The sequence below is a fragment of the Nicotiana tabacum genome, chromosome 2 (genome assembly GCF_000715075.1).
Source record: "Nicotiana tabacum cultivar K326 chromosome 2, ASM71507v2, whole genome shotgun sequence".
Lineage (NCBI taxonomy): Eukaryota > Viridiplantae > Streptophyta > Magnoliopsida > Solanales > Solanaceae > Nicotiana > Nicotiana tabacum.
The window spans coordinates 117,091,713-117,105,378 of NC_134081.1; the positions used below are offsets into that span (position 1 = coordinate 117,091,713).

General features: G+C 32.0%; 1 protein-coding gene across 1 annotated transcript; it reads left to right on the forward strand.

Moving 5' to 3' along the window:
• Positions 1-557: 557 nt before the first annotated feature.
• On the forward strand, positions 558-1,704 carry LOC107790002 (chlorophyll a-b binding protein 36, chloroplastic-like). Its single transcript, NM_001325486.1, is given in 2 exon segments — positions 558-761; positions 995-1,704. Coding segments are annotated over 2 exon segments (798 nt in total). The 5' UTR covers positions 558-615; the 3' UTR covers positions 1,647-1,704.
• The last annotated feature ends 11,962 nt before the right edge of the window (positions 1,705-13,666 follow it).

Consider the following 13,666-nt stretch of genomic DNA (forward strand, 5'->3'; position numbering starts at 1 on the left):
AATATTTCTGTGAAAATGTATAATCCCAATTTCTTGGGATGATGGAGTGTTTTAAGGGGTTTATGAAGTTGGAGTGAGATAATCTAATTGCTTAAAATGTGAGATTTGTTTAATGGAATATAATGATATTAAAAATATAAAAATTAAATAAAATTTTATAAAGTAGGTATAAAATTTAAAATAAATATTTTAAATGTATATAGAGTTAAGGGGTGTTTTTAATAGATATACCGCGTACATTTCCCGTCTTTTAAAGCAATTTAGACCCGAATTTAGCCCAGCCCAAATACTGTATGTAGGCCTGAGACAAAGACTATGGCCCACCATAGAAACACCTCAGTGACTGGCTGCCAGCATATCTGAAGCTGAAGAAAATCTCACCCAACAGATGTTCGCAAAGCCACGTGGCAGAACAAAGACCTCTATCTGGTTTTGGAAGAATCACAGGAAATCCCAAAACAAAGTACGAACCAATCAGCAGCTGCTGAGGTGTCATCTTGTAATCTTGAAAATCCATTAATTTTGCATATATAGCCCCCACCTTACCTCTTCCCTTCATATCAAACTCAACAGAAAAAGAAAAAAAGAAGCTTCTTTATCTCACCAGTTAAAAAAATGGCCACTTCTGCAATTCAACAATCTGCATTTGTTGGCCAGACAGTGGCTAAATCACAAAATGAGCTAGTTAGGAAAATTGGCAGCTTTGGCGGTGGCCGTGCTACCATGAGACGTACCGTTAAAAGTGCTCCTCAAAGCATCTGGTATTTTTTTGAAAATTCTATTTATAGTCAAATATTTTTATAACAATCTCATTGATATGAAGTGTTGTTAATCATTTATTATAATATAACATAAAAATCGGTTTCGAGTAAAACTTGACTTTTATATGGAATCACTATTATAGACCGGTCAGATTGTAATACCTTTTCCTATTTTCATATAAATTCACTATGTGTTCATCTTATAATTTTAACTTTATTACTTGATTAAATAGGTATGGAGAAGACCGCCCAAAATATTTGGGCCCATTCTCTGAGCAAACTCCATCATACCTCACCGGTGAGTTCCCAGGTGACTATGGTTGGGACACTGCTGGACTCTCAGCTGACCCAGAGACATTCGCTAGAAACCGTGAACTTGAGGTGATCCATTGCCGTTGGGCCATGCTTGGTGCTTTGGGTTGTGTCTTTCCCGAAATCCTTTCAAAAAATGGTGTTAAATTCGGTGAAGCTGTTTGGTTCAAGGCAGGAGCCCAAATCTTCTCGGAAGGTGGACTTGACTACCTCGGCAACCCAAACCTTGTCCATGCCCAAAGCATCCTCGCTATTTGGGCATGCCAAGTTGTCCTAATGGGCTTGATTGAAGGATATAGGGTTGGTGGGGGCCCACTTGGTGAAGGTCTTGACAAGATTTACCCAGGAGGTGCCTTTGACCCACTTGGCCTTGCTGATGATCCCGAGGCTTTTGCTGAGCTAAAGGTTAAGGAAATCAAGAACGGACGATTGGCTATGTTTTCAATGTTCGGATTCTTTGTTCAGGCTATTGTTACTGGAAAAGGCCCAATTGAGAACCTCTTTGACCATATTAATGACCCAGTGGCCAATAATGCTTGGGCTTTTGCCACTAACTTTGTACCCGGAAAGTGAAATGTTGTGTGTGTGATCTGTAAAAATATGGGCTAATGAAGTTTTCTGTTTGTAAAAATAACTTTGTGGTTACTGAACTGTCCACATAATGATTCAATTTAAACGAAAAACAATTATATAGTTTGCTAAAATAACTAATGTACAATCATGCTTTTCTTTTCTTTTCCCTGGTAGCAACAATAATCCTATTTCCATATTGATAAACGAATAATAAAAGGGCAGCTCGGTGCACTAAGCGATCTGGGGAAGGGTCAGACCACAAGGGTTTATTGTACGTAACCTTACACCGTATTTCTGCAAGAAGTTATTTTCACGACTCAAACCCGTGAGTCCAGAGGCAGATTCAATTTTTGAAGGTTGCGGGTACACTTTTGGATTCAACCAAAATCTACTTTGTTTATAGGATTCCTACTACTAATATATCACTATTTTCTAAAGACATATATATACATGTATACATGAAATTTTTGCCAAACTTTACGGATGTCGGTGACCCCTCTCGGTAAAGTGTAGGTCCGCATCTGCCCGTGACGGACCACAGGGTCTATTGTATGTAGTCTTACGCTGCATTTTTGTAAGAGACTGTTTCCACTGTTCGAACCCGTAACTTCCTTATCATATGACAACAACTTTACCGGTTACGCCTAGTCTCCTTGTGATAAACGAATAATATTAAAGATAAAATGGATCAATGTCATTTTAAGCTATCATGGACAGTACCAGTGGCAGAATAAGCTTGTTTCATAAACCTTAAGTATCCATATTCATGCCAAGGTCAAATATCAGCCTGGATACGGAAGAGATTTCGGAAAATTTGGTCTTATAGCTCATTATAAATGTTATTTATAGGTAATTCTGTTTAATAAAGTTGATTAGTAAGTAATAACAAATTAAATTACAGTGCATATAGCTTAAATTTGTCGGAAAATTATACATTTGGACAAAACAGAGCACAGTAATCAACGAAAATTAGCTAGAACTGAACAGTAAGGAAATTGTCTAAAGTTAGAAACCGAACAGAGCATAATAGAACACTTAATAATAATCTTTGAAGCTGAAGGGCTACCTGCGACTTATAAGTCGCATTACATAAATGTGATTTATAGGTCGCAATACTGGAATGTGATTTATAAGTCGCATTTGTAAGATGCGACTTATTGATGTTAAAGTATTTAATCTAAATATGTGGGCATGCGCCAGGTACTTACACCAAATTTATATTTTTTACATTAATGATTAATATTAAGGTGATAATAATATCAACTAATTATGATTAAGTAATAAAAATATGTGTATATATATGTCTTGCATTGGTTGCGCATTTGATGAATAAGAGGTCTTAGGTTTAACCTCTAAAAATGAAAAACAATTCTTATAGAAAATGTTTAAGAATATGAAATTTGTTATAAAACAATAAAAGAAGAAGAACAATATTGCAGAGAAAGAGAGAGATGGAATTCTTATTGAATTTTGGGATCAATTACAATGGAATAAAACTCTCTATTTATAGAAAAAAAGTGACTTAGCCACCAAGTAAAAAATTATAAAATCTCTCTAAAATATAGACATTCACCATAAATAAAATACTATTTATAACACTCCCCCTTGAATATTTTTCAACAGATAATGTGCCTCGTTAAAACCTTAACTAAAATAAAACTCAGTGGGAAAAAAATTCTAGAAAAGGAAAAAGAGTACACATGTTTAGAAATACGCCTTTTGGTTGCCTCGTTAAAAATCTTGCAAGAAAAACCCAGTGGGACAAAATCTTGTAAGGGAAAAAGAGTACAACGCGTATTAACTCTCACTGATGAGAGCATCAATTCACATCCTTGAGTCTTCGCATTCCAATCTTGTGCACCATCTTCAAAATATCGTTGGTAGAGATTTGATACACAAATCAGTCATATTAACTTGACTGAACATCATTCTTGATAGATATATAATGTCTTCATAAACTGCCGTGGAATGGCCTTTTCAATATCTCCATAGAGGTAAAAAATTCTCGCTATCACATTATTATACTTATAGTTATAGCAAGATACATTTGTGCATAAATTGTACTAAGGATGTGTTACTTCAAGATCAAGAATTGTATATACTTCAAGCAATTGAAATCCTTCAGGGATTATCATATAAGTATAGGCATATAGACTTTAGATTTATATCAAGTTTTCCTGTCATACTAGACATAAGATAGATAAAGGTGATTGCACACACCATTGACCTTATACTTTCAAGTGTTTGAACTGCAGGTCCAAAACTACATGTCTTTTATATGAAACCAATTCTACTTAAATTATTTCTCCAGACTTAAGATCCTCATATATATTTAGCGCTATTATAGATGTCGTCGACAAATATTTTATATCGGTTCCAACCTCCTTATTTTTTATAAAGACATAATATAGAGATCTCTTCATTCATATATTCAGGTACCTGAATCTCTCATGAGATTTATGAAGTTTTATGTCATGTGATCTTCTAGATCACTTGCCTCCTTTATGATCATTTTGATCATTTGCTCATCTTCTTTATCAAAAAGTTTATTTGAAACCGATTTGTCTATATGCTTTAAGCGTACCATAGACTTTGTCCTTCTAGGACTTAATATGAGCATTTTCAGTGAGAATATAGTTATTTTCTTTAGGTCAGCAAATGCATCTTGCATGCTTTGCAATATATTACAGATGAATTATCTTTTTGTGAACTTCAAGTTCATATTATCTTATTCGAGGATCTAGATGTAGAAATGATAATTTATTCCACGTAACTTTTTCTCAACTCTTTATCCTGTCTCCCCCTCATGTTAGAAAAACTAACTTGCTTCCTCAACTTTGGGAACTCATCTTTGTGCATTATGGTGTTAATCAAAATATACACCGCACATCAATAATAATAAGATAAAATTATTTGGTTCCTGACCCTGAACCACTTGTGAGGGGAGAATGTAATATACTTTCGTGTATAACGTATGTCAAACTAATGTAGATAACTTTGTTCTCATAAGCAATAGTTTAACTATTAAGTGGAGGCACTCAATAAATTATTTTGCTAAACCAACTATGATGTAAACCAACTTATCAAGATGAACTGTCTTGAATAGAAAATCTGGAAATTATGCTCTAAATTAAATTATTGAGCAAGTTACCTCACAAATACTAAGTTGCGGGTTAATAATAATCGCACATGTAACCATCTCATAGATGCATCTTTATAAGGTTTACATGGCAGGTGAATGAGTCCATATTCACCTTTGATAAATTTCATAATTCAAGGGATTCAATCCAAATTTTAGTTGGTATAGTAATCGCGAGAACAAGCAACATAAGAGAATTCATAAGGAATCATCTTCAACACTTACCCATGTTAATTCTCATTTATTTTGCGCATCTAAATCAAGATTGCTCAATAGGCCATGCTTGATAAAATTATCTGTATTAGTAAACTTCAGGTTTACATCATGACATGTGCAATTATGAATAAACTCCAAGTTTATTATGATATGAGTTTTTATATCAATAAACATCTACTTTATTGTGGCATTCTTTTGTTTGTGTAGTACAAACTGAAGAATAAAATAAGTAGCTTTTCACATACATATCACCCGCTACAAGTTGTAGTAATATCAGATATTAAAATTTTCCTTTATTTATAGTCTCAATATAACCAATCGCTTTTGCGAATACTCTAGAAACTCAATAAGTTTCTTTGAGACTTACTACAACATAATGCCTTATTGATAATTAATTTTATTCCTCCAAAATAGTAATAATTGGCTCTTTCAGAGCTCTCAATTAATTTGGTACTACCACATATTCATCAACATCCATATGTTGAATATCTCTTTTAAAGAGAAAGTTATACCATTATGGTCATGGTCAAAATTATATGCAAGATTTGTTTCTTGCGTTACTATTATCCTTTAATAAACACATTACCAAAATATTTTGGCGTAGAATAGGTATGTGACCAATGACCATTCATACCATAATAATGACATTATTTTCTTATATCATATCAAACCTCCTTCTAGAGGTGAGTGTGGTATATACCACTAGCACACTCATATTCTTCCAAAAATGAATATGTATTCATAAATCACATGTTGTCACATTCACATCATGAATGGACCATAATCATATATATGTGCTTTATAAAATCTCATGTCAAATCGATGATAAATGTTACTTTCACATAGTGAAGGATTATTTTGAGAATACTTATTATTCTCATTACCACAATGATGATGATTATAATTTCGTCTATTGCCACGTTCACATCCATTGATACATTCATGGTAATAATTTTGTCTTCTTTTAGACGTATCTATCACATTCTTTTTAAAAGAATGAGAATGAAGCAAATTCAATGGGACATGTTTTCACTTCTTGTGCTCACAATCATGCATGAATTTGATCATGGCAAGACATAGGAATTTTATCACTTTTGGTGGTTATAATTTCTTACAAACTCTATTAGAGTTATAATCAAAATTTATTGTCTTTGCTTGTATTTAAAATCAAATTATAGAATTTCAAGAATTCAAAAGAGAAAAATAAAGTAAAATACTTACTTTAAATTCAGAATTTAATCATGAAGGAAGTTCATGGAACAATTGGCAATCATTATGCTCAATCCCAAAGCTTCTACTTAATTGGTTAGAGTCTCGTGCTGATAATGTGTTATAAAACGATAAAAGAAGAAGAAAAATATTGCATAGAAAGAGAAAGAGGGAATTCTTATTGAAGGGATCAATTACAATAGAATAAAACTCTCTATTTATAGAAAAAATGTGACTTAGCCACCAAGTAAAAAACTCTAAAATCTCTCTAAAATATAGACATTCACCATAAATAAAATACTATTTATAACAAAATTCGAATTAATCGAGTTATTAAGTGTCGGATAGTAAGTGATTAAATAAACAAAACATAGACATATGAAAGTATGAATTTGAGAACATAAAAGCTCTTTATGTCTTAACATCCAATATAATTGGTAACGTATAAATTAGTTTTTTCCCAGTATAAATTAGGTAATTAAATAAATTTCTTTTATCATTATTGATCAAAGTTCAGTTCATTTGATCGTTTTATCTTGAAAAACATGAATTTTTCTTATAAAAAGTTTTATACTTTGTATCTTTAACCAGATTTTATTAATTTTACTCATTCTCCATTTCTCCTTTTGAAATAACTTACGGTAAAATAAAATAAAAATCGACAATAATGTTATATGATAAAATTGTAAACTTGAACAAAAATATAACCCAACTTTTACTTTTATTATATAATCTATCACTATCCTCCAAGAGGTCGTTTGGTTTGAATACAGCTTATGCCGGGATAAGTTATGTTGTGATTAGTTATACTGAGATTAGTTATCCTAATATTATTTTTTATCCATTGTTTGTTATGTTGTATTAAAAATGACAATTGCAAAATTTTTAAGAATAAGATATAAGTTATCCCGATACTAATTTTAATCCCGGGATAACTTATACCCGATTTGCTAACCAAACAAATTATTAAATTGTATTAAATTTTTATACCAGTACTATACCTTCTTATACCTCATCCCAAACGACCCCTAAATGGGAATAACCAGGCAACCCATGATCAACATGTCTGCCTGGCATATGGATAATTTTGAATTTTTACAATTTTATGCATTCAAGATATTGTACTTACTAGCTTTATTACTTGTACAGTAAATTTGCTGGAAGTATGGGGTCCACCTCAACTTTCCATGTGGGACCCTGCTGTTTCATTGACACACTAAAGACCCTCTTTCATTGACACACAAAGTAGTCCAACCCTATGTTTATTTTATCGATTGGCTATTGCATATTTGTATCTTTCTATTTTTCACCTTCAATATTTCGTACAAAGATTTCATTCTTTTACAAAAATATTCAAAAGAAATCATACGAAATAAAACAAAACTAAATTTAATACTCGATTGTTTTACGCGCGTACATCTTACCTTTTAGATTAAAGGACTAGACTTCTGCTATGGATTTATCTTCTCTCTTATGAATATTTATTAATTGGAGTAACAAAAAAGTAACAAAAAAAAAAATCAAGGTGGTAAGTTCAAAATTCAAAGTTTAAGAAAATATGGTAGCAGTAAAATATTTTGATTTTTTTCCATGGGCCAATAAGTGATAGTACTTTTATGCTGTTAACCTCATAAATTTCACACAAAGAATATACTTTAATTTGATATGTATTAACTTAAATTGAATAGTTAATATTTGTACAAATAATTAGTTGGACTCATGTGCTCTCAAAAGCTCTCTTTTTAAACATAAACTTCTTCCCATCAAAGGATTATTTTCCCTATAAAGTAGCAGTGCAGTAGTATGAAATTTCATAATAAAGCTAAAATCGTAGATAAATTTTGCTTTGGAAAATTAAAACAGCATTAGTCATGTTTCCCCAAATCTATGTTGATCTAATAAATGACCTACGGAGTATAATGAGTAATTTGACTATAATTTAAAGCATAACTTAATCAAATAAATCTTATAATACATGTTTTATATGATTTTCTTACCAAAAATTCAAAACGACATCTATTTTATACATGAGGTAATATGAGGTAATATTAAATGTGAACCTAATTGTCGTTGTGTTAGATAACTTGACATTGCAACAAAAGAAGATTGTAAATGCTTTTAAGTTAAATGAAAATTTTATAACTCCTGCTAATTTGCACAACATGATCATGAAACAAATTCCTTTCAAACTTTAATTTTCAAAATAGGTGGGACCAATAAAATTATGATTTTTAACGACTTTAGGTGATTTAAAAATAACTTTAGTATATTTGGGAGATGAACTAGATCTAACTCTATCATACACATTTTTATGACTTCTATTTTTAGGTAATAGTGTTATTGGGCCCATGCACAACATGGGCTATCCCTTACCAGTGTATGTAAGAAAAATGAAACTATTGATCATGTCCTACCGTAGAGATTTAACTTAAGTATATGTTGTAAAATATTGTAAAGTTGATGGCTAAAAATTAAATCTGCAAGATTAATACTTTAGGTTGTGTGCTTCTATTGCTCTAAAAAGGGGGAAGTATACAAATACCCTTTCTTAGGCTACTATTTGAGGATTAACCAATATTTATTTTGTCATAAAAATTTAAATAAAAATTTTAATTTCAGAATTTTGTACCATAAAAAATTTAAGTGAAAAATTAAAATTCAGGACATATTGAATAATTTCTAAATAACAGTCTTATAGAATGGTTACTCGGTGTTATTTTATTTTATTTTATTTTAAAAATAGCCCGGTGCATAAGATATGCCGAGTTGACATTTCTCCTTATTTATATGCACCCAAGTGTTCGGGTGCACATGTGCTTGTATTGCTCTATTATCGAAAAATATCTTATCCATTCTACCCGAAGGGATAAGAGAGCCTTATTTCCCTTTCTAAATATCATCTCTTTCTATTTTTGCATTTGTTTAGCAGAAAAGAAGGAGAAATGTTTGAACACATAACAGCAAGTGAAATAGCAGGATTTGGAGTGGGTGCTTTTCTACTTGGCGCCACTGTTTATGCTCCCAAAATTGATTCATTCATCTCTGCCTCTCAGCGTAGGTATATATGCAATATGTTTCTATCATATTACACTTGTTTTTCCTTTTTGAGTTTTCTATCATTTGCCTTTTCTTTTTGGTATGGTCTTTATCCATTAGAGAAACGATAGGAATACAATTATTATCCTTATTAAGGAATTATAGTTCATAGCTCTTTTATATTATCAAGAATCCAGCTGCTTTTGTTTATAGTCCATAGTGCGTCTTAAATCTTTTACTATAAAAAAGGGTGTAATTAAATTATATGCTGCATTTTTTTTTTCTATGAGCAGCTCACTAGGGATGTGTAAAAGATGTGGAGATTTGAGACTGATAGCATGTTCAAGCTGCAAGGGATCTGGTGTCATTAAAGGAGGACCATTCAATTTCATTCAGTTGGAGAATAAATCAAAAATAGGATCCTCTTTTTGTACTAAATGTCGAGCTAGAGGACATTTTCAATGTCCCGAGTGTTCTAACAAACTCAGTCAGGCTTGATATAAAGTTATCTCCATGTGATCGATCTATAAGTTACGGGTTCTAGTCGTGGAATTAACCTTTGATACTTGTGTTAAGTTAGGCTGCTTATATTATACCCTTGGGGTACGGCCTTTTTTCGGACCCTACGTGAATGCGAGATGTTTTGTGAACCAGGCTACCCTTTAGTCTTGATATACTTTGGATTATGTAATCTTATATACGATTAGTTGTTGATGCTTCTGTAATGGAATCTGTCATATTTTGATCATTAGACAAAAGTTGTACAATCAGTTTGAATGATGGAAAGAATTTTACCTCATGTTGTATGCTTACAAGATAATTGCTGTTGAGTTTTGGAACGGTTATCTACTATGAGATGACATTACAGTTTGTCATGATAATTCTGATATTCTGAAGCCATATTAGGGATAAGGCATTGCTGCAATTACTTATTTAAGAGTTAAAGCAACTAAAACCAGCAGCTTATGATGAACAAAACATTTGGGTTTCTTGATTCATGGAAAAATTGAAGGGGAGCATTGGAGTAACGGTCAACTTGTATCTGTCACGCAGAGACGGACCAAGAATTTAAAACTTATGGGTTCAATATTCTAATTCTTTTTAAGTTACTGAGTTCAAATTAATAATTTGTGCATAATTCAATAATTTTTTAAGGCAAATACAAGGTTTGGACAAAACTTACTGTATTCAGCCGAACCCGTATCCGAAGGGCTGGCTCCGCGCCTAAGGTCACGGGTTCAAGCATTGGAATCACCCGTTGATGCTTGCATCAGGGTAGAATGCCTACATCACACTTCCTTGGGATGCGACCCTTCCCTGGGCGTGAACGCGAAATGCTTTATGCATCAGACTGCCTTTCTTGCATCAAGGTAGGTTGCCTACGTCACACTACCTTTGGGTGCGGCCCTCTCCGGACCCTAGGTGAACGCGGGATATTTTGTGCACCAGACTATCTTTTTTGATTCATGGAAAAATTATGCAGGGATTAGAATGTAGCTTTTGTAATACAATCATTAATAATCACTGGATTATTGTATTTATCATCAGATCTGTGGTTCTCTTTATATTAGAATCTGGATGTACAGAGTATTGAATTCGACATAAAATAACGTAGAGAAACCAAACATCGGACCAATAATGCAGAGTTTTGTCTCATTAGATTATCTCCTTAATTATATATTGAATACGAACTAATGGCCAATTAACACGTCTTTGCTTAAGGAAAACAGGTATAGATCATTGATTGATTTGTCTCATTAGATTATCTGGTTACAAGTTAGTTGAGTCGTAGTTCATTGTATTAAGTTATCGAGCTGTACTCTTTGATTACTTAATACTTTGGAATAGTTATAGTCGTGGTACTATTTTGGGTTGGTTTTGGGTCTTAGATTGCAATAGTTATAATCTAAACTTCCTTTTCGACTCATTTGTTTTAGTGGAGTATGAGTTAACGGATGGTTACCCATCGTTTTATAATGCATTCTATTGTATTGTACTGTACCGTTTTATAAATACAATATTTGGATGGATTATATTATTTGCTGTTTGGTTTGACTGTATCGTACTGTACTGTAACTAGGGGTGTTCATGGTTCGGTTTGGTTCGGTTTTTCTCTAAAAAGAAACCAAACCAACTAAGTCGGTTCTTCAAATATTGAAACCAAACCAAACCAATTAAGTCGGTTTTTTATCGATTCGGTTTTTGTCGGTTTTTCGATTTTTTCGGTTATTTATCAGGTTTTTTTCTTAAATATGAGACATACACTACCAAACACATATTTCGGAGACTACATTTTCAACGTAACACTATCAAACCAATTGCTCTTTGAGAAATCTATCATTTACCAAAATATATTGATGATAATTGAATCAACTAGCGATGAATAATTTAAGTACTCAATTAAAAATCGATTATTTTTAACATGAAATAAATTCTTGTACTTAGCAAAAGAAAATTACAATCAAACTAGAATGTAAAGGCAAAGAATTAGATTATTATAATAGCAAAAAACTAGACTAAAAATATAAACGACTAATATGTACCATAAAATTTTAGAAACTTTATATAAAAATATACATATATATAGGTATAATAATAAATTTAAATACCTACTTCTATAGTCGGTTTGGTTCGATTTTTTCGGTTATTTTTTTATTAAAACCAAAACCAAACCAAATTTGATCGGTTTTTAAAATTCAAAACCAAAACCAAACCAAACCTAAAAAGTATTGATTTTTTTGGTCAGTTTGGTTCGGTTTTCGATTTGGTTCGATTTTCTCGTGAACTAGGTTCAGTCAAATAAATAGATGGATCGCCCTTTCCTGTCCTGGAAGTTGATCCCCGTTGCCCAAAACCAACAAAGGTTCTAAGAGTCAAGTAAATGGTGGGACCTCCTTCCGGGAACTCCGATTAACTTATCTTATTGAGCCTCTCTCCTAGGGTTGGTTTTCTCATCTGATCCTAAATCATTCAACAACCTGAGTGTTGTAGCTCTCTTGTTCTTGGCTGCTAGACGAGGAGCTGGGTAGAGAGATAATAGATCCTCCCCCTAGGATGGTAGCGTATGAACATCCCTAACTGTAACTGATAAGTTTACTAAAATACCCTCAATGATTTAAATATTAAAATTATCATGAATTACACATAAAATAATTTAAGAAAATCCCTTTCTACTAATTTATCACCAAATATGTCTTTAACTATCATTAGAAAAAAAATAAAGAACTATGATAAGAAAGAAACGAGAATTGGCAGAACAATGAATTTAAAGTAATTAGAATTGGAGTTAAAATCACATTAGAAGAAAAATTGAAACAAAAAGAAGGCAAAACTTATATCTTTTATGTTGGAGTTGGAAGCGGCAGAAGTTCCGGAAAAAAAGGGGACTAAGACAAAGTATGTTTATAGGTTTGAGATTTGAGTTAAAATAAAAAAAAGGTAAATGGTAAAATAGAATTATAGAGTAATAAGTTAGGATATAATTGAAAAGCAAAATAGGAAACAATCTCACCACACTAAATTGGTTTGTTTAAAAAAAAGAGACTTTTCATTGTTCCGAAATAATGGATTTAACAATACAATACAACCAATTTTAATGAAACGATCAAAACAAATATTTTTTTGAGATAACAATACAATACAATACAATGGGTAATAACCATCCAAACAAGCTGATCATATGAGTAGGTCGTGATTTTTGTACCTTTTGAGTCGGATTACGTTTTACGTTAAATCTTGTGTTCTTTATTTATCAATCTTTACATTACTACGTACATAACTAAAGAACCAAGGCCAATAGGCAAATTCTAGGAAGCACTCAAATTAACAAATAATGAGAAAGGAGGCTTGCTTTAGGAGATATCAAATACTTTTAACAAAAGATAAGGCTTAAACAAGTAATTTGTGTCAAATAGAATGGAATAAGCCGAATACTTGCTTGGCTAGTTGTCACTCTTCTTTGGCAACTCTAACTATCGAAGTGAAAGACTAAAATAAATTGAAATTCATTAATCTGATAGATTGATGAAAATCCTTGATCCAAATTTTCTTTATATGTGTGTGTGGAATTTAATAGATATTACTACTAGTCTGGACAAAAAAGTTGTTAATTTAAGCGAGTTTATAATAAGTTATTCTTTTCAACATATTGTGTGAATTCGTATATTGAAAGCACTTTGAGTGTTTTTTCTCTGGTTTGGTTAAGAAGCAAGCAAATTTAGTTGCTTATTGCTTAGCAAAAGAGTCTTGAAATTATGGTAGTTCTTTCTATCGGGAGTATGGTCCTAATTTAATTGTAAGATTGTTGGTTGCTCATTCGGTTTTATATAACTTTTTGTTTGAGTTCAAAAAAAGGAGCATTTTTAGTGCAAGATTGAAGGTTTACTTAGATATGAATGGGATTGGAACGAAACTTGAAAAG